We start from the raw sequence: 22,680 nt of genomic DNA, 5'->3' as shown, positions 1-22,680 counted from the left end.
AACTCAGAGCTATCGTTCAGAAGTCCTTATCAGCCAGTGAGATGATTGTGAACAAATTCCATTGTCAGTGCTGCACCTCTGGTTAAATTCATTGATACCTTAAATAAAAGATGCATCACTGTACATCTTTTATACTACAAAAGCCGTGAGAAAAACGACTGGGATAAGCTTTTTTTTTCTAAAAAAAAAGAAGGGAGGGAGGGAGAGAGAGAGAGAGAGAAAGAAAGAAAGAAAGAAAGAAAGAAGAAAGAAAGAGAGAACAGCCACATCTGAATGAACTAGAGAGAAAGGCACTAGAACACTTTATTCTAGTATGCTACAAAAATTCATTATTTATCTTTATTAGGTACTTTAATAACAAGCATACCTTAAAGTAACAAAAATTATTGTTTTTTGTTTCTTCAGAAAGGCAGGTATTCCAACAGATTTCTTTACAATTTGTTGACCTTTTTCTTTTCAAAAAAACACAAAGAGAAACAAAGCAAAGAAACCAAAGACCACGACTCTTTTCGACATGTTACAATGGGGCGACCTGGTGGAAAGTGTCAACACTTTAAGAAGTTAAAAACAGACTCCTACATTGAATGATGTATGTACTTAAAACTGTTTTGCTTCCTTTATATATCTATCTATCTATATATATCTATGTACATCTATATACACACACGCAGGTATCTACACACAAATGGTCATGGGGAAACCCACATCAGTTTGCAAGATTTTTGCAGTAACATTACTGGGCCACAGTGAGAAACAGGATGCCGAGAGGTGGGAACGTCTGCTGAAGAGAATAACGAATTTTGCTTTCACGATTTGGGTCTAAGGACCACCCCGCCATATTGGTACCAACAAAGTCAGCGATGGCCAGTTTTGTCAGGACTAGGTCATGGGATCTGATGAGCCCTGATAGGTCAAGGAGCTTTGGATCACATCAAAAGTGGCAATTTTCCGGAAATGTCAGGTGTTGTGGAGTCAACACTGGAGTCAACAATGGTCAGAAACAGAGGGACATGGTGAGAGGGCAATGGTCACTGCTGGATAATTCATCTTTGGAAGGCTAAGACCAAAGCACAGACCAGAGGGAGTTTGAGGATGACGCAGGTATGGAGAATAAAACTTTGTATGGCAATGGAAGGTAGGAAAGCACAAATCCAAAGAGATAAGTTGCTCAGGTAAGGGCCAGAAGTTGACCGGAAAGGTGTCATACTTAATTTGGGGTCACCAGAGGCTAATGAGAAGCCAGGAACAGCACCAAACATAGTCATGAGGACAGAAAAGGACCAATCCTCATCCCCCAATGCCAGCTATCCTTTGCAGAAGATGCTGCTAAGGAGGTCAGGAAGGTTTCTGGTTCAAGCTCTTGAGAGGCTGCGATGTGAAGGACAATGACTTTTTTGGGTGTGTTGTCTGTTCTGGACAATGACTCATGGTTCAACACGTGATTAAAATATTGAGGGTTTCCCAGCAAGTGGCAAACTAGAAACACACTGCTGTTCACAATAATGGCCACCACACACCAAAAAGCCAAGCATTCACATTACTACCTCAGCAGAGTTGCTGTGTGATGTCAGAACCAGCTGATCAGAGTTTGGGCTGATGTCCTTTCTGGCATTTCCCTGTAATACTCAAGACAACTCTTACCTTTTAAGCACCGGAATCTGGTTTTTTGCCCTACGGCAAGAGGTAGCCGAAGTCATGCCACTGAGTTCTTTTGGACCACAGCATCCATCAGCTCCAGCCAGCATGGCCAATGGTCAGGGATGATAGGAGTTGTACATAGGGGGGGCATTCTAGCTACCACTGCCTTTCAGGCACTTCTGCCATGATGCTCCTTTGCCTTTACTGCTTTTCTCTCACAGCAGGGGGTGGGGGTAGGGTTTCCTGGCTATGTAGTTTTCTGTCACAGTGCAAAGGGTTAGATTAGATGAGTCTCTGGTCCTTTCCAACCCTAAACATTCCATTTAATAACTAAGGATATAACTAGCGTGGGAATAAGCCCTGCTGAATGTATTAGACCTTATTTTTGAGTAGACACATATAGGATTGCAATGTAAGGCTGCAGTCCTATGCATACTTACTTAAGAATAAGGCTGGCTGAAGTTACATTTGAGAACCCACGCATCGGATTGGGCTGTAAGGCTGCAATCCTAAATACACTTACTAGGGAGCAAGTCCCACTGAATTCTGTATTCCGGGTTAACCCAAGATAACTTTATCATTGATGCTACTGATGACTATCATTTCTGCTGGGAGCCTAATGCCTGAGGCAGAAACCACCAGGCCACAGAAAGCAATCAGATGGCAATTCATATTATAACATTTAACAAATTAACAAGTAACAAATTAAAAAGAAAAGAAAAAAGAATTGGGACATGACCCAGACAAATAATGACTCTGTTAATCTGATGGTGGAACCATACATTGTGAGAAAAATGGGTTGCCAAGGAAAACATCCTTATTCTCTTTTTAAACATCTAGTTCAATGATGTCCTCCTGATATCATCAGACCTGGAGTATTCCCATCCCATTTTGCAAATAGTTGGTTGCCACTAGTAGGGGAACAGTATCCTGACATCAGGACGTACATTAAGGTGTGCTACTATTGACAGAGGGAGATAACTCAACACGAGACATCCATTTTTGTTCAGTTTGGCCCTTAATTACTATCTCCTTAGTTAGGCAGAACATCTAGAGATCAAGATTCATTGCAGCCACAGGTGTGCTGAGCTATATGTAAATATGCTACTCCTGTTTAACCAAACCTTGGGTTGTCTAGACATTTCCTCCAGGCTGTTCAAGATTAATGAAGTTTCCCTGCACTTCCACTGACTTTCATTCAAAGCCCACGGCGAGCCATTTTGTCCTTGGAACCTCGGGAGGGAATCACATTATACAGCACCACTGTGAAAAAGACGCTATGAATATCTATTTATGCTGTATAACAATGTTATCGGTAACTTCCTCTGGCAAACACTCAGCACACAGCATTGGAATACTACAGTGCTGGGGGCAGCATAAGCACCTAGAGAGTGGGGGAAAAAAGTTGTTTACTTAGAAAGAACCCTTTTTAATATATTGATAGTGTGTCCATAGGCATTGGAATCAGAGAGACAAGCAGCTTTAAACACAAATGGGTTTCTGCGGATTTATTCAAAAATGCAAAATCTAGCTTGTTTCCCCCGAAACCCCTTCTATCACAGCGCGTTTTTCTTATGCTAGATGCAGCGGTGAATGGTGAACCAGAGTTGTAAAGGAGAAGCCAAGCATCCTGACATAGTGCCCACCTGTGGCAAACAGTTACCAGTTTCTGTCTAGTATAATTAATTAGTAAGCATTGTGCGATGTTGTGCATGGAGGGATCCATACTGATAATGCATTAAGTCAAGTTTTCTAAAGGCAGCAGAGGAGCAGATAGATGGCGCTTTAAAACTGGCTGAAGAAAACATCACTGAGAGTACCTTATGTATTTCCCCCATTCAAATGGATCCCCGCAATGGACTGGTGTGCCTCAAACCCCCGTGTGGCAATGATACAATAAAAACGTAGCTGCCCAGAGTTAGCTCTTTTTGCTCTCTACTTTGAGCTAGTTGAAATAATTATTCCAAGCAATTTCATTGCTATTTGTAAAGAACGTCCATTTCCTTCTCTCAGATCAGAAAAACGGTAAAAGTGCATCACAGCAGCTCTTACGTGGTTACATTTCGGATGCCAAGACTAACCCTATATTGTTTACCAACCTTACTGTGTTACGTTTTGCAAAATGGCTTCCCACTGGACGTCAGCAGCACTTACCCCAACTGCCAACTCAACATGAGGGAGCTGGCTGAGTTTGCTTCAGGAGGCAGATTTGGGGTAGCAATTTCATGAAATATTATCTTAAACACACACACACACACACACACACACACACACACGACAGACACATTTGGACTGTCTGCTTCAGGCACAAAAATGTCTTGGGCCTATCTTTTACATCTCCGTTCTCAACCTTACCTTATCTGAGCTCTCTCCCCTCCACAGTTTATAATTTGACTGGGAGGCAAGGAGGGGAATGGAGACATGCTACAGGGAACCTATTGGGTAAAGAAGGTCCCCAATGAATCTCTGGAATAGCCTGCGAAAGAATTGTGGAAGGAGATGGGTCACTCGTCACTTTATGGGTTTTCATGTTTCCTCCTCGCGGAGATTTCGCAGTTTGGGAGCCACCATCTCAGAGCCTTTGCAGAATGAGAATCTGAGTCCGAAACAGCCACAGAGTCGCTACGCACAGAGAGTAAACAGAACATGTAGGCAAGGAATCAAGAAGCATTGTGTTTCAAAGTGAAGGCCAAATGAGGTGCAGCAATGGTGGATTCAAAAAGTTTACGCCATTTCCTCTGTAACTCTTACGAGAGTCTTTTCTGCAGCGATGCTGGATGATGCCCTCTCTGTTTCCTGGTGGCCGGAACAGGAATTCTCTGAGTTAACTGCCCCCGCCTTGTGAAATGCTTTATTTTAAAGGATTTTGCTTTTCAGTTGAAATAATATTATTTTTTTACAAACCTCCTTGATGCATGTATATTAATATGTTTACCTAGTGACAACTATACCCCCGTTTAAAATTTATTCCCCTTATGTGACTTTTCATGCATGCCTTCTGAATGTTGCATCCAGTGACAGTTCCTAATGAGCTGGTGGGTAAATCCAGGATCGAATCTCTCTCCAGAGAACCACTTGCGTGTCTGGCTGAACTGTGTTTACAAGGCAGCTCTTGGCAGTCAGACTTTTTATTTTGTGTTACACGCGTCAACATTCTCCTTCATCACAGGCTTCCTTCCAGAGCGTCTTCCCATTTAATGCTGATGTACAAAAGCTGTTACTTGGTTTTGTTTTGTGCTCATTCTAGTGAGGATTGGCTTAGCAGAACTGCAAAACAGAGAGAGAAAGAGAAAAGCCAAGTTAGTGCTGGAGGACATATTAGCCGAGGCATTCCTAGGCTTTCCTATCCCTTGATATGGCAAGCCTCCCGTTTCCGTTTGTTATAAAAGCTGTCAGGCTGAGCCCAGGCTGAGACACCTCACGAAAAGCAAGGTTCTCTCTGCATGTCTTTTGTTCATCATTTGAGGTTCTCAGGTAAGAATAAAGCAACAGAAACAGCACAACACAGTTCCTTTGGCTCAGGAGCCACACGAGATAAAAGATGGAAGGCGAGAGACTGGCTCACCTATACTTACTAAAAACCTCTCCAGGCCATACTTCACTATAATGAAACACCCAAGGAAGGGTTGTGACAGTCATAAAAACTGAATAAAAACATATAGACGGTAGAAAATGAAAAACGGAAGAGCAGAACAACAACAGGCAACATGCACATTGCTTAGTTCATTCCTCTTTGATGGCCTGTGGGTGAAGATGCCCACCAACTCATGTGGAAAGAAGTACTGCGTCCCAGTCCGACCACAGGAATTTGCCTCGCACCAGATCAGATTTCTTTTTAAATATGGCATAGGGTTATAGATAGTAGGGTGTTGGGGACTGGCTGGATGAGGAGGAGAGGTGGAAGCTGCCTGACTAGGAGCCCCCCAGGGAAAGCCCAGAGGACTTTGGATCTGAGCTCCTGATCTGGCCACACCCCAGAGGGGAAGAGCGGGAGACTGGGAGCTTGTCAGAGGATGGAGAGGAGGAAACAGGCAGGTGCGCCAGTACAGAGCAGAGACAGGAATCAAATCTGGCAGCTCCACCACACAGCCACCCCGATAGCTTCTCTGCTGACCTCCTGCAGGCCCCCCCCACCCAAAAACCCCCAAGGCGTCTATTGCATGTTACAGAGCAGAGAGCCAGGCAGAAACAGAGTTGCTGTAGACAGAGAGGGGCCTGTATAAACCAGTTCGGGCAACGGCTTCATCTAGACAGAAGCGACCCTTAGAAGTCTCTGTGTGTTCTCTGTTCTGCTTCCTTAATACAGAAACAGCTAGCCGGCGTGTCACTGTCTTTCTCTGATCTGCGTATGACCGGTTCTCCCTGTCGGCTCCCTGACACAGGGGTGGAAAATCTCAGGCTCTGAATGTGGCCCTCCAAGCCTCTCTATCTGGGCTTTAGGACTCTCCATAGGCCACACTGGCTCTTCTTGGCCACACCCCTCACTGTCACGGCTTTGCATCTTCCTTGAGGGCTTTTGCCTGGCTGGAACTTGCTATGGACTCTGACTATGGTTCCTGCTTGCCTGGATGGAGGATAGAGAAGAGTGTGTGAGTAAATTAACATTTGTGGTCCCACCCACATTTGACTCTGGTCCCATGGTCCACCACTGGCGTGTGGAGTGTTGCCTAGAAAGGACTGCAGCCTTCCCTGTCTACAGTGACTGGAAGCGCTTCCTCAGAGGCTCAGGGACAAAAAGGTCTTTCCTTGTGTGGAACCAAATCTCTCTCCCCGCACCCGTCTTTCGCAGGACCAGTTGTGTTTCAATGGTTCCCTCTCCACTACATCACTGGTAAGTAGACCAAGCCATTGTTAGTGCTTTCATAAGTCCAGCTGCTTTATATCACCAGTCTTCTCATAATCTGATCTAAGCTTATACCTAACCAGATCATATCCAACGTTAAGGATTTTTTTTTAAAAGGAAAACCCACAGTTTATTGCCAATTTTCTATTCGAAGTCTTCACCGTGTTTTATTAAGCGCAGAAACCTTTGATGTTCCATTTCCGGGCCACAACACATTGAAAGCTTTTTTAGTTCTCTTGCAAAGTTCTTACATAATGGGGTTATGTAGATGAAAGAGGGAATTTAATAAATGTCATAGGCTACTAGTTAATGCTGTATAATAGCAGCTGCTCCATAAGCAAGTCAATTTCCCTCAATCAATGTTGCACACACTCCTCTGGCCTTGTCACCTGTCATGTGCTCTGGAAACCTTGAAGGCTTGTATTCATGCAGGCTACCTACAAACCATTTCCCTTTTCTTTTTAAAGCTGTCACATGCACCTCACAGTTAATGAATGCAGCATTTAAGGAGTCTGCATTGTCCAAATTAGCCATGTGTTCTGTTTCAAGGGTTCTAAAGGACTTCCTGTCATCCTCACCTCCTTGCGAGATGTTGAATCTGTGTAGCTGACCTATTCAATCTGAAGCCTTGTCTGCCGCTGGTGAGAACACATTGCCTTAAGGGACTGACCAAAACCATTTCAGGGTCTTTAGAATTCCATTCCTGCGCGAATGCTCTGACAATCGCTGTGTCCAAGACAGGCAGGCTTCAGAACGGTGTCCTGCCAGTTTCTTAATATACAAACAGGCACACAAATAAACACATAGCATTTGTGCGCAGTTGGCTATGTGAGATTTTGATGGGGTCACTTTCCCCAGAGCCCTGAGAGATTTCACATGAGCTTCCCAGAGCAAGCACACGGAGCAGGCCTTGCTCCCCAAGCCAGGCAGAGAGATTAAAATCTCTTTATGTGCTGCATAACCCAAGCAGACTTGGTGCATAAAGAGCTTTTAAGCTCTCCGCCTTGCTTGGATTTGACTTGCGCAATTTCAACCAGTTACATGCATGTTAAGCTGCAACTGTACTGTGCCATCTAAAGTTGTGCACATTATTATTTTATTCATTTATGAGTCACCTTTCATACAATTTAAAAGGAGAAGAAGAAGAAGAGTTTGGATTTGATATCCCGTTTTATCACTACCCGAAGGAGTCTCAAAGTGGCTAACCTTCTCCTTTCCCTTCCTCCCCCACAACAAACACTCTGTGAGGTGAGTGGGGCTGAGAGACTTCAGAGAAGTGTGACTAGCCCAAGGTCTCTCAGCAGCTGCATGTGGAGGAGCGGGGAATCGAACCCGGTTCACCAGATTACGAGTCCACTGCTCTTAACCACTACACCACACTGGTGTAGGAGATTACAATCATACAAAAAACGGAGAATGAGCACAGGTTTAAGAACAATCCAAAAAGCCAAAAACAACAACAACAAATGAATATAGGTTAAAGAACAATACAAATAAACGCCCAAGCCAGAGACCTAATCCCTCCCCACTCCAGCTGGAAAGGTTTTGGTGAAATACAAATGTCTTCAATTGTTTCTGGAAATTACAAATCATAGGCACCTGTCATGTCTCAACAGGGATACTGTTCCAAACAGTGGCAGCCTCCCTTGAAACTCCTCCTTGGAGCTGACGTGGAGCAAGCGCCTGATATTTTAGAGACACCAAAGAAACAGCTTCCTGCAAAATGCAGTGACCTACTGAGTACATAACTGAGATAAAAATGTGTGTCCAGAGGAGGAAGGCTATTACACACAAGAAAATAGGCCTTAAGATTCCTGGAAAGGAACATGTAGTCTTTGCAGTGAATTGGTGTCCATTCATTCTTTGGTAGATTCTTAACTGGAACAGGCTCTTAACTGTTCAATTGATTGAATTTTTTTTGTTAAGGCCAACTTTCAAGGGGTTAATTCTTTGCTTCTCTCTCTTTCTAGCCTGCTGTGATTATTATAAAGGTTCACCAAGATGCTGATGGAGAGCAAATGGTTTTCTTGATGAGGTCAAGCCCAGTGCCATTCCAGCATCCAATTATCTGTCAAGAGGCCCTTTAATAATGTTCCAATGGCAAATTTCCTCCTCGCCTGACTACAGCACATAAAAGCATTCCAATGATACATGGAGCAAAAATAGAGATTATTTACTAAATTATGGAGATGCACTCAGGGCACAAAAATGGGAGAAGGAAGACAGGCAATTAGACTCTCCAAGAGGCCCAAGACACCAAATATTTGGGGAGGCAAATGTCTATTGGGCTGCTTGAATATTCGCAGAGATTTCAGTGATATTCTTGCAAAATCCCGTGTTCTGCTATGCCTGATCAAGTGACTGGTCCAAGGTCACCCCGTGACCTTTCATGGCTAAGTGAGATTTGAACCCAGGCCTCTCCAACCCTAGTCCAACATTCTCACCACAACACTTAAGGGAATTGTGGGAAACCAATGGGCCATTCTTGCAGGGGCTGATGGAAGTTATAGCACAGTAACATCTGGGCAGCCAAAGATTTCCTGCACCCGATTTAAGGGATTAACTCCTAAACTGTGTGCAAGAAATTGAGTAAGCGACTAAAGGCTTTAATGAAGAAAGAAAGAAAAAACTGCCTCCAAAGGAGAGACTGGTACCAGTTCCTTCAAAATGGAGACACATTCAGATCAGAAATTGATGCAAAACCTTGGGCTGCAGCAATATTGTGGAGGGTGAGGGATTTGCTTCAGGACTATGAAAGTGGGAAGCATAAAACTACCTCTCTCCACACACCATGTTCCCAAATTGCGGACCCTGCACCTGCCATTCAACAAAAGCAGTTGATGAAACCTGCTAACGTCTGGCTCCAAGAAAGAAGCTCTGTGGTGCAGGATGCAAACGAAATTGGCTCTCTTGAAAGTGGTGAACAGTTTCTCATTTCTTCAGGGGGGCAGCACCATCATGAGGGCACCTGGGCCAGTCCCTCTTCATCATGGGGAAACAATGGGGCACTGTATTCTTCAGGCAGGCCACATCTACATGAAGCTACAATTGCCAATCTCTCTCATTTTCAACAGGAATCATCAACATGTGGCCACAATGTCTCCCTCAGTCATTGAGGCATGCAGAAACAGGAGTCTGTTAGCATTGCCATACGTCCGGAATTTCCCGGACATATCCAGAATACTGCAGTCGGAAGCAGTATCTGAGTGGAAATCGCTAAAATGTCAGGGGAAGTCCCATCTGGCAACTCATGCCGGTGGTGCCGTTTTTGGCAATTTCCCTTAAAAATAGCTCTCGCCCCCTGCCCCCCGAATTGGGCCAAACAACGTTTCTGTCCAGATTTTCACTGTTTGAAATATGGCAACCCTAAGTCTGTGGGCCGTGTTTCTCTTTCTCTAACTGAATTAGGCTGCAGAAAAGTGTGGGCCCAGCAACCACCCGTCAGCCTGTGTCTCTGAAGTGTGCATTATCATGAGAGGCTAATAGAGGAGAGCTGGCAGGCAGATATTCTAACTACGAGATGCTACTTTCAGTGAGCGCCTGACATGCGTAGCATGGGTTGCTGGTACCCGGGCTGTGCAGAGAGGGCTGGGAGGGAGGGAAACGGATGGAGTACGCATGCACATTCAACTGCCTAAATATGACTGTGTCACCTGGCCACAGAGATAAGAAGAGAAGAGTCATTCCATTGTCTGGAGAGGGCACTTTCTGGTTCGCATGGAGAAGCCCAGTGGTGGAAGTGCACAGCTGTATTGAGACAGTGCTGGGTGTTGAAATTTTGCACCCCTGATCATCTTGTGCCCGGAGTAACTGCCCCTGTGCTATGCCACTAGTGCCTGAGGATGGCATGGAACAACAACAACAAAAAGTAAAGATAATGGAGAAGGGGACAGGAATGTAGTCAGCATCCCAGATACATCAGGATGACATCTTGCAGTGTCTGCTAGGCTCGGACACAGTTGAAGGCACAGGCTGTGTGCTCAACAAACATTGAAAGCATACAACTTCCCCCAAAGAGTCCTCAGAGCTATTGTTTACCCTCACAGAGCTACAGTTCCCCACATCCTTAACAAACTTCAGCTCCCAGGGTTCTTTGCAGAGGGAGTCTTGTGCTTTAAATGTATATTGTGCATGCAGCCACAAATTGGCAAGCTTCAGATGGGCAGAAGAGGAGCAGGAACGGGCATGACACCTTTGATAAAGCATCTGCCAGACAGAAAGATCAGGAGAGGGAGGGAGAGAGACAAGCTGTCAGCAGGCAGTGGGTGGACTGAAAAGCTGTGGGGAGAGGCAGGCCTTGTCTGGCACCCTATGGCAGGCAGGGAATGCTGAGAGACAGAACAGATGGTGGCAGATGGGGACCTGAGCAGCAAAAAGTGTGTGAAGTAAATACAGGAGGAAAATTGCATTTGGGCAGGAAAAGTGGCAGCCCAGAGATTGGTTGCATGGGCAGGGACAGCGTCTTGGACTTGGCAGTGTGGTGGTCACCTCAAGTCACAGGGAAGCCCACCATTTATGGAAGGTCGGCCTTCACCAACACCAGATGCCATGGAGCTGAAAGAGTTGTGAAGGGCAGCGAACAGGGTAATACCCACGGGAGATGGGGTGGGATGATGCGATGGAGAATATGCAAATAAAGATAAGAATTCGCAAGAAAAACAGCAAAACGCTTGGGCAAATCTAAAGAGAAAGAAATGAAACAGAGGGACGAAACTACAAAAATGAGCGCAGGGTGGGGACCAAAGGTGGACAAACTATCCCAGGGTTAGAACTGGAAGGAATTGTATGGAGGGTTAGGGGAGGGGTAGAAGCTCAGGTACACATTGTGCTCCTTCTGGGGTAGTTCCTCCACCTTTGGTTCTGTCCCCCTGCCCTCAGCTCTCACCTGTGGCTCCTAAGAAGCTGTCAGAATGTGACAGCGGCCACACCCCAGGAATGATTTCGACAGGACAGCAAAATCGGGTCTCAAACCCTTGGTGAGGTAGGGATTCTCTGCATGCAAAGACAGGCTCTGGTGGATTGAGGGGTGAAGACCAATAGTGGGTCCCATGTCAAGAAGGAGGCTTCTGCGTGTGGCATAGAGGGAAGTGAGGGGCAGATGGGGCTCGTCAACCTGGGAAGGTTGCCCAACTGGAAGTAGGAAAACTCTGGTCCCAAACCTCTGCTGCATTGTGGGATATCTGTAGCAGAAGAAATGGCTAAGGCATAAACCCTACACAAATCTGGAGTGGAGTCCCTAAGATGGTTGGACGGCACCTTGTACACCTGCTTCTGGCAACTCCTGCAGTCAAGTATTGCTCAGTTTTCCTTCGGACCACTTCAGTGAGGCCAGTGTGTGTGTGTGTCTTGTTGTCTGGGCAGCCCAGGATCTCTATAAATACTGCCCAGGCTTGTGCCCCAGGGAGGCCACTGGGGTGCCGCTAATGCTGTGGTTTGACTTCACCCCCAGAGGTGCACTCCATTGTCTCTTGAGACAGACGGACACCAACAACAACTACTCTGCCGACAGAATTAGCACCAAGAAACTCAAAGCAGCTATTATTATTTATTATATTTATTCTACCCCCTTCCTCTCACGAGATCCCAGGACAGCTTTCCCATTCTGCAACAGTTTACACGGTGCCCTCTCCACAGTGCCCCTGACTGGGTACTGCCAAATTGTGACACCAACACGAGGGTCACAGTGATGCATTTACAATGATAGTTGGCCTTTGGCTTAACTTGCTAGATGGTTTTGCATCTCAACCTCACAGCAGGACATAACGAGAAAATAATAGCACTGCATTTTGCTTTCTTTCTTTTTTACTTTTAACCAACTGAAAGGAAATCAACTAATTTGGACGTTGTCACTTTCTTAATTAAAACCAAATGCACATCTCTACATGAGACTTGTTTCCCAAAGTCAAAACAGCCAGTTGGAGCAGGTGTTTCCAAAGAGAGCTGATGAAAGCTGGTGAGAGGTGGATAGACAAGTTGAAGGAACAGGGACACAGCCCCTAGAACATAAAAAACAACCCTAGAACATAAGGGAGAGTGTTTGGCTAGGACCATTCCCTCCCAACATCTCTTTTGTAATGTAGAGGGATTACTTTTGTACGGTGAAGTATTTGATCATGTGAGCTCCCACCCGCAGTCAGAAATGGTACAACCAAGATGAGGAGATTTCACCCCTCCCATATCCAAGAATCTCATGATGATCTCTGCTGATTCTCCAGAGAGGAGGGGCGGTTTTCTACTCTCTACTTATTCTGCTCCAGCACCAAATCAAAGAGCCAGTCAGTCAGTCAGCCAGTGTGTCGGAGAGAGAGAGACTGAGTGTTACAGATCGTGTGTAGAGATAAGGTTGCTGCTAAGAGCAGCTGCAGACACGCAGTGTAGTGCAGCATTCATTTATGCTTAGACCTCATTAAGCTCTGTATATAGTTGTATAATAGTTGTAGATAGAATAAAGAAGATATTCTACAGAGCTGCTCTCCGAGTCGTTTATACTCTGCTATACTCTGCTGTAATAATAATAATAATAATAATAATAATAATAATAATAATAATAATAATAATATCTTTATTGTCATTGCCCCCTCTCAGGGGCAACGAAATTACTTGACTGCTCCATAAAAACACTAATTAAAACAATACAGTATAGTACAGCAAGGAAGATTAGATGACTTTCAAAGTCCAGGCTTCCCATTCAGGGCCGAGATTGCTCTGGAGAAGAAGCTGTTCTTAAGACGACTCGTTCTTGTCTTCATCGTCCTGTATCTCCGTCCTGACGGCAGGAGCTCGAAGAGACAGTGACCAGGATGCGATGGATCTTTTACTATGTCCAGTGCCTTCCTATGGCACCTTGTGGCATAAATCTGCTCTAAGGTGGAGAGTGGGCAGCCAACAATGCTCTCTGCTGCCTTAACAACTCTGCACAACCCCATCCTGTCCTGGGTAGTACAGCTTCCGTACCACACACATAAGCCATAAGTGAGCACGCTCTCAATGGCACAGTGATAGAAGGCAAGCAGCAGTTTCTGCGGAAGATGGTTTTTCCTTAGAATTCTCAAAAAGTACAGTCTCTGCTGCGCCTTCTTCACAAGCCCCCTTGTGTTGACACTCCAGGACAGATCCTCTTGTAAGTACTCTGCTGTGCGACGACTGTCTTCTTGTTGGAGTGAATCCGGTGCTCAGAACTCTAAGCTGTGAGTCCACAGCACTTTGACCTGTTCCTGTGCAGAAGGTGGTCTCTGGAAGTGCTACCCAGCTCACCTAGCCCAGTCGGGGCTGAAGTGGATGAGTCCAGTTAGTGGCACTGGCTCAAGGGCGATGCTGACACAGGACTCAGGTCTACCATCTTTGGGGAAACAAGATCCTTCAGTTCCTGACACGGAATGGAATGCAAGCATGTGATGATAAGCAACCTGAGAGACAAAGGAATCATGCAATAGCCTCAAACACATTTTTAAATTGTAAAGTGAGTAGGAGATAGCCAAATATTTCATCTGGGTTGAGACACATAAATCCTGCAATGTTTGATAACCCAAGTATTCTGCAAGATTTAATATTAATCAATGTTAAGCTCCTAACAATCTGCAAAGATAATCCATGCTGTTCTTCTGATAAAAAATGTAACTTACTTAATGGGGCAATGGGGAAAAATAATTCACATTAGCAGTATTTATCGCAACCTTCACGGACAGTGTAATGCAAGCCATTACCTTGAAGATGCCCACATTTTTGAATGGTAGTGATTGTGTACAGGGAACTTGCAACTTATGCACATTTAACTTGTGCGCATTCAGCTTTATGCTCTTGGCAATAAAAAAATTACACTAAATTAAAAAGGGCATGGGCACCTGGGGAAAAAGTCTTTGGCAGTCCTACCCACTCTTGAACCCGTTTTGACTATACACGATTTTGGCTTTACACAAGATCCCCGGAACATAACCTGATAGATCATGAGTCTCTTAACCTCAGGGTCGTGGGGTCTGAGCCCTGCATCGGGCAAAAGATTCCTGCCCCTTCCAACTCAACAATTCTATGAACCCCAGAGTAAGTTGAGAATGGCCTGTGTTGTTGCAATCCTAGAAACTGCCAAATTTTAAAATAGCAGTGGGGAACCTCTGGCCCAGAGGTCCTAATTTGGCCCATGGGGCCATTTCCTCCAAACCACATCTTCCTGCCCCACAAATGAGAATGTGGAGGAAAAAATGGGAGCTCCACATTGCTCCTTGCAAAGAGAGACTGTCTCTCAGTGCTGGTTAGTGTTGACTCAGGGAGTCCCTGCAGTACAGAGATCCCCACCAGGTGCTCCCTAGTGCTGCCAATGGGGGTCTTGGTTATGAATCACCTGCTGCGCACCCAAAGCTATTTGCATGAATGTGGTTCGTATTCCATTTTCCTTGTGCCAAGACTGCTTCCCTCTCTTGCCGCTCAGTGTTATGATGAGCCTTCTATCTGAGCTGAAATCTAGAAGATAGGTTTAACTGAGATAGAGAAAGACTATAAACTATTGGTCTGTAGCCTGTTGGGAACTTGGTTTAAAGGTCTTTTTGTGTGTGCTTTAAGTGTTTAAAAATCAGAAATTCATACATTTTTGCCAGCCTCGGGGAGTAGTAGAAATAGTATAACCACCTTATACAAGAAGTGTCAGAATGTGGAATTATATTAATGCTTTGAGATAAAAAAAAACTATCATATCAGGATACAAGCTATGAAAAACTACTATACACCTTCTTGCCAGGGGGGATATACAGGGGTATGATATGGGGTGAGGACCTCAAGTCCAGAGGTAGGATTCTTGTTATTTAATAACATTTTAAGGATTAGATAGGCTTGTTACACCAGTATTTTAACACGATGTGGTGTTGACTTGCTTCAGATTTTGATATATGCTATGCTATGTTATGTTATATTTATTATTCTGATATTTTGGGTTGTGCTGCTTTCTGTTTTCAGCTTTGGGCTTCCCCCAGGAAGGAAAGTGGGATATAAGCAATAAATGAAACAAACATTTCCCCTGCATTTCAGACCTCATCAGATTATTCTTCCAGCCAACTCATCTCAGGGAGTGACATTGTTTTACGCACTCCGTATGCATGCTGAATGCACAAAGCCCTTTGCTTCTTAAAAAAAGGAGTCTGTGCCATTGCTAATAACTTTGGGATAGTTCTTGACTTTGGGATAGTTCCCCAGCCATTCTGGGGACTTCCAACACTTATAAAAACATAATCAAACGTCAAACATTAAAAACTTCCCAATACAGGGCTGCCTTCAGATGTCTTCTAAAAGTTGTGTAGGTCTTTGGCTCCTTGGCATTCCAAGGGCAGGCGCCACTGCCGAGAAGGCCCTCTGCCTGGTTCCCTGGCAGTGAGGGAACTGCCAGAAGGCCCTTGGATGTGGACCTCAGTGTCCAGGCTGAATTATGGGGGTGGAGATGCTCCTTCAGGTGCGCTTTAGACCAGAGGTGGGCAGACTTCAGACCTGCAGCATCTGACTTTGTTTTTGTTTTAGTAGAACTTCTTCAAGGTCTACCACCAGAACTAGGTGCAAAATAGTGGCTATGGGGCACAGGGAACCTCTGAGCATATGATCACCCCAAGGATTTGTTTATATCCCCAGAATTAAGCTCACAACCCTTATACACAAAAATCTATTCTTGGTTTCCCACCAAGCTTTTCTTTATTTCACCAGCCTGCTGGGAACAACTGGGAGTGTGCTACCTCGCCTTTCGACAACCTATCATTATTTGGCCTCTCCCCTCAAACTGTAATTTGGAATGCCAATCCCGCAAACATTTTGGGCAAGGGTTACTGAGGTTATCTTGTGTATCACATTGAACTCTGGGTAGCACTATAGAAATGCTAGGCATCATCTCACGGAATTAATCTATACTTGGGAAAGGAACAGGACACAACAAATATGACCTCTTCTACTTCTTTGGCTGTGTAAAACTGTTTCTATTACACCGACATAAGCTGATGTCACTTAAAAAAAATATCTTCAAGTTAAAGACTTGTTATTTTTGTTAATTTGGGTGGGAAGGAGGAGAACAAGGAGGGGGAGGAAGTGTCAAGAGATGATAGAAAGGGCAGAATCTCTGCCTCACCTCTTAATTATTAGCAATGAAAAGATCTTCGTGATTTTGCTCCTCGACCAGCACTGCCTTCTATTTTTGTAACAGCAAGCTTACATTAGCATTTATTTGCTAAAAATAAACATATTTCGAATGCAGTTCATTATATAGTGCATTAGAGTAAAGACTTAATTCACAGCTCCCAGTCAAGAAGAACTTGTTTTAAAAGGGAAATTGTTTCGTGCAAATAGTCACTCTGTGTGTTGAGCTCACAATCTTTCAGCTTGAGCTGTCGTCTGGCTTCTCAGTGTCGTGAAGACAAACAACGTTCCAGAAACTGAGGAGAAATTCTATGTACTGTAATTCTATGTACTGTAGCGGTATTCTACTTTTTGTCTTCTTCATGAAACCCGGATGGGCAAGTCGGCCCGGGTTTCCCCGGACGTCCGGCAAACCTAAAAATGATTGTATTTAGGGCTGAGACAGATGACTAGTGCCTCTTTCGGGCTGCCTGAAAGTGTGCAAAGAGAAGTTTCCCCTGGGCTTCGTAACAGCCACATACCACTGAGCCATGCCAAATGTTAGCGCTATGAGACATAACTTGTGCTTCTTGCTCCAGAAAGCACTCAATGAGCCTCCGATAAACGGATGGCAAAACCCCAGCATGGTTACATATTCCTCCACCAGAGGGCAGCTATAGTCATGGTTCTCCAATTCACTGGATAAGATCTAAAGAATTGTTCTAGGAAACCAACTTTCTGTAATGCGGCTATATTTTATATTCTAACATTTCTACTTGTGTTTCTCATGTGAAGCCTTCAATATTGGATAAAGACTCTGGCACCTGCACGAAGCATGTAATTACAAAGCCTATTCAAAATTCTCCTCATATTAACATTCACCGATCTCATGACTGTCACTTTTATCTTTAATTCAACTCTGGTGTAGACAGGACATTTAAAATCAGTGTTAATTTATTTAACATTACCTATTGCACCGAAAACGCTTCTGAGGTGTCATAATCATAACCATAAACATAGGAAGTTGCTTTATACCAAGATCACTGGCCAACCCAGAGATGGCAACCTTTTTGGGGGGCTGAGTATACTGTCTGTGGATTGGGGCCCCTACTCACAAAAGAAGACAGAAAATTTGCATAAATTTTACATTCATGGCCATGTGCAAATGTGTGTCCTCTTTTGCGGGTGGGGGAAGGAAGCAGCACCCAGAAATAAATCAGGGGTGACATATGCACAAGAAGATGTCCAAGAATATCAGCAGACCTCCAATGCCATTAACAGCTACAAGGCAACACAAAACTGTGGATTCTTGTCCTATCACTTCCCTTTAACAAGGCAAGCTTCACTTGCAAATTTTCAGCTTGTCAGGTAGCTTGTAAAGGCACAGGGGGTCAAGATGACTCTCCTGCTTCAGGCTACACTCAGCAAACTATTTACTCTGCCATGGATATCTTGGGTCAATAGGAACCCTGCAGAAATAAGTAGTTTGCTGATAACAGACCTGGAGACCAAAATAGAAAAACAGCTGTGCTGTCGTTTGGGCCGCTTTGTCCGACAAAGTGAAAAATTAAAGGTCTTCTGGTACATATTGCAAGTCTTGTTCTAAAGCCACCGATATTTCTGTTAATCCTTCAAACGAATCCCCAAAAGAGTTTGCTTTGAGAGGAATTAACGCAACAAACATATTGCTATCATGAAAGCTGAATAAGTATTGTGTAGCTCCCTCACACCTAAAATGTCACAACCTTCCTCAGAATCAACTGCCTGGTAATTATTTCAGGTTTTCTAGTTCACAAAGAATTCTATGGTTGTGCCTGAGGAAGGACAGCTTTGGATAAGAAGAAAAGGCAAACAGGTTCAATATTCCCACATCTCCCTTTTCCTCTCAGTGTGAACTGCACTGGGGAAACCCAGCCAGAAGGGCGGGGTACAAATAATAAATTATTATTATTGTTACTCCTTAAGTTAAAAGTAGAGATAGGGTAGGAATGCTTTTCCAAGGGCCCAGCATACAACCTTCCAGGGGCCCAACTCTGTTGACAGCACACCAGCTATTTATCCTTTGAAGGGTGTGTGTCTGCCTTGTTTGCTGTGCCCTCCTCATGGCGCCCTGCCAACCCTCTCTGGGCACCATGAAGACACGCGCCAACACTGTTACCAGGTAGCAGAAGTGAACCTTTTTCCTTTCCAAGGAGTTTTGGAGGGAGTCTGGAAGGCAAACCTTCGGCTGCCTCATCCTCTTCTGTCACAGTTAAGAATACCAGAGGGGTCCAGGGGAATTGTGGGAAAGGGGATGGAAGTGGTGGAGAGGCTGCATGTAGCACTCATTTTCCAGCAGCCCAACATGACCCAACATCATCCATCTAGTCCTTGGGTCCCCAATGTGGTGCTTTTCAAGGTCCCCGCCTTCCCCCCCAGTTGATGGGCACTGCCGTTGAAATGGTGTGCCTGTGCTGTGTCATGTGAGGAATTAATTGAATTAAGTTAATTAATCAGGAATTAACCAGTTATGTGGGGAGGGGCTTACCTGGGCCCTCCCAATATTTTATTCCCATTGGCACCCCTGAGCACAATACAGCTTTATAGGTGCACATGGAAACCAAATTTTATTTCTTCCTTTGTATGGTGATGTTAGTTTGTTATGAAGCAACCGTCACATTCCTACAGAGATCTGTTCTTCTCTCTGCTTAAAACCAAGTGAAGCACCAACTGAGGCCGAACACGGAATTATACACAGGTGCATACCTTTCAACATTCCTCAGATGAAAAGAGGGACATTTTCATCTGAGGAATGTTGGAGGGTATGTGTCAGGATGCTGTCAGCGGCTCCCGGCTGGTTGCCCAGGAAAGTAAAAAGACAAGGAAAAGTTTCTTACCATCCTTTTTTATTTCAGTCTTCACACAGGGATGCTATAGAACCCAGATAATGGCATTGACCCCAGTGAATCTCCACCCAACCATCTCTCCCACTTCCTAATTCGTCACTTCTACGAGTGCTGCTACATGCCCTCTGCCTTTGAGCTCTTTGCTCTCCTACTTTTAAGGCTCGCCGGGTTCTGGGAGATGGAGGGTCTGGAATGCTTTCTAATGACAACATGTCAGCTGGGTGTTGTTCTGGCTGTCCCATGATTTTCCAGCTTTCCCCCTCATCTGCCTCTGAGATGCTATCTCCCTCAAACCCCTGTGGTAAATCTATACTGTCTTCCTCCTCATTGGAAGAGTCAAGATGGGGAGGCGGTCTCCACCATTGCTCCTCTGCCCAGTCCCTGACTGTATGATGAGACCACACATGCTACAGCAGTGGTGGGGAAGCTCAGGCCCAGGGACCAAATTTTACCCCCCCCTTTTCTTGCCTGGTCCTTGGGAGTCTCCACAGGCCACACCCCTCCCTAGGCCATGCCCCTCAATGGCCCTGATCCACACCCTCCTCAGTTCTTTGGCCTGGCTGGAATGTGTTCTGGACCATCAACAATGCTGTTTGCTTGCCTGGATGGAAAGAGATGGGTGTAGGAAACACTGGCTTTCGGGTGGGTAGATTGTAGCTTACTGTACAAAGATCAACGTTCCATGTATTGCCCCACCATCAGCTTGTGCCCCCTCCCTGCTGAGAAACTCCTGTGCTACAGGCATAATGCACAAAGGGGAAAGCCCATAAAAATGAACTAAAGCAGCAATGTTTTTTGGGAGCAACTATTTTTCTCATTCTTTCGCTTGATTGCTCATGGCTTCTTCTTCTTTTGCACTTGACCGTTCAGTTTGAAACATGAACAAAGTGGGTTTTGCTTTGCTGGAGAGGCGTTAGAGCGTGATACCCATTGTACAGAAAAGTACAACTTATTTTGCACAAGAGAAGAGCATTGGAGGAGCGTAGGATAACGTGAGGTGTACAGCATAAGCTGCCATTCAAAACTACGAAGCGAATGCCTCCCTATTATGTTTGACATTTCTCTGTGTGAAGGGAATTTTCTGGCTCATCATTCAACATTTCCCTTCCAGGGTTTTTCAAAATCTTTTGAGCTTCCTGGCACTTCATCACTTTCTTCTTTTTCTGCTCTCACAATACCACCCTTGCTAACCACTGCAGTTCAATAACTCGTGTGTGACTATTTTTATCCAGAGTGTTCTTCTGAACTAGCAAAATGGGAGGTTCTGCAGGGCCGGGCAATGGAGTTCCTACCAGGGCTTTGCCACAGCCTCAGTTAGAGCCAGCTGGGAGTTGGACCTTCAACGCTGCCGCGAAACTACATTGCCAATAATTAGCTGCCCTGTTCAGAGCTGCATGTGGCTCGTTAATCTCCTTGAAACGAGGGCTTAATGAAACATGCTCTGTAAACCAACTCAGCCTAGAGTCCCAACTGCAGGGAAGACGGAAGTCAAATTCAAAAAGAAAACATGGTGCATGTCAACAAGTTCATTTCGACAGGAGTGAATACGTTTTAAATAATAAGGAAAAGCAATTTCCGCCTTGATGAATACGTTGCATTTTCTCCCCTATATTAAAAAAGGAGGGAGGGGGAAAACCCACCGGAAATATACTCAAGAGAAATCATGCTCATAGCTAAACCAGCCAGACAATAATTTAAAAAGCAAATAAATTGTAATCAGAACCACAATTACAATTGCCTCCATTACATCGCGGAGTTTCTGGATTTGCCCACTTTAATTTTCAAATCGGAGTAAGGCCAAAGACTCAAAATAATATTTTCAAGTAATCGCTAGGGAGGGAGGGGAAATTCAGTTCACATTTTAATGCACATCTGTTTAATTCACACTTCCTGACACAATAAATGAACTAAAACAGAGCTATGCTTCAAAATTCACACTCCTCTAAATTTTATGGTGCAGTTCTCCAACCAAGTAATTAGTACAAAAATGCATATATTAAGGCATACTGCTGGCAAAAGAGATATCTCTTCAGTAAAATTACATACCAAAATGTGCAGATTAGGAGAAATCCACACTAAAATGCTGATGAATTTTCATTAGGACTTAAAGAATAAACCTCAAACAGGTACAGAAATGCGGAGGACTAAACTTAAAAGTGGAAAAATGAGAAAACAAAAGAAAACCAAAATTGACAGACTTGTCCATCCCTAGTAGTCAGAAATAGAACTTCCTGGGGGTTATCTGGGCCTTGCATTTCCAGAGATGCATCTTGCAGATAAAAGTAGAAGAAAGTAATGAAAATCCAACAAAGAGCCGAAAAAAGCTACATACTCAAAAGCTTTCTGACATGAAAGAACTGAGGCAGCAGATCTGTTTGCACAGCTGGTGAAACTTCATGGTGCTTGCTTGATCCTAAAGAAATCTCTTCCCCAAAAGGGAAGGTGGTTAAGCTTGTATGGGATTGAGAATTTTAGAATCTGTTAAATGGAATTTTAATACAATGATGGAGGAATATTTATATGTTATTTAAAACAGCATTGTTGTCCGATCCAAGCCTTTGGGACCTGGACAACACAGAACAAAGATGGAAGCCAAGGCTGAGATCAGTTATTTCAGTCCCACATATATTTTGTTCTTCAGAAGGCTGGTGTGTTCTTCCACTGTCTGAAACCAACAAACCCTTGATTGATATTTGAAGTAAGTTTTAGGATCATCAATTACTGGGCCACAGACCCTATGGTTCCTTCAGTCATGGCTTCACTTTGGTAAACCAAAGGTCTCCAAGTAGCTTTGAGCTTTTGCATAAGAACATCTTGTTCTCACAGTGGCCAACCAGAAGCCCAGGAGAAGAGCATCTCCCCTCCTGAATTCTCCAGCGCTGGTATTCAGAAGCATGCAGCCTCCGACTGTGGAGGCAAAGTCTAGGTGCCACGAGACCGTGAAAGTGTCAAGTGGCAACTGGTAATAGGGGTGGAAGAGATCACTGCTTGAGAGCTTGGATAGCTGTAGCCACGCAAAGAGCACAATACTGGGCTAAAACAATGAAAGGCTTGTCTCGGTAAAGGTAAAGGGACCCCTGACCATTAGGTCCAGTTGTGGCCGACTCTGGGGTTGCCACGCTCATCTCACTTTACTGGCCGAGGGAGCCGGCATACAGCTTCTGGGTCATGTGGCCAGCATGACTAAGCCGCTTCTGGTGAACCAGAGCAGCGCACGGAAACTCTGTTTACCTT

The 22,680-nt window shown here is 44.6% G+C and overlaps 1 protein-coding gene across 2 annotated transcripts in view; it reads right to left on the bottom strand.

The window, feature by feature from the left end:
* Window positions 1–302: 302 nt before the first annotated feature.
* The window catches only part of LHFPL3 (LHFPL tetraspan subfamily member 3), a gene marked incomplete at its 5' end in the record, with an annotated part of 238,720 nt that continues 216,342 nt past the window's right edge, over window positions 303–22,680 (bottom strand). For both annotated transcript variants that reach the window (XM_083575367.1, XM_083575366.1), the window contains one exon: window positions 303–4,905. Coding sequence is in view for 1 of the 2 variants with exons in the window: in XM_083575366.1 (XP_083431492.1) it covers window positions 4,877–4,905 (29 nt within the window). The remainder of the gene's footprint in view (window positions 4,906–22,680) is intronic.

This window comes from Podarcis filfolensis (genome assembly GCF_964270895.1).
Source record: "Podarcis filfolensis genome assembly, chromosome: 10".
NCBI classification, from domain to species: domain Eukaryota; kingdom Metazoa; phylum Chordata; class Lepidosauria; order Squamata; family Lacertidae; genus Podarcis; species Podarcis filfolensis.
Note: the sequence above shows the minus strand (reverse complement) of the source record. Positions and strands in the feature narration are given on the sequence as shown.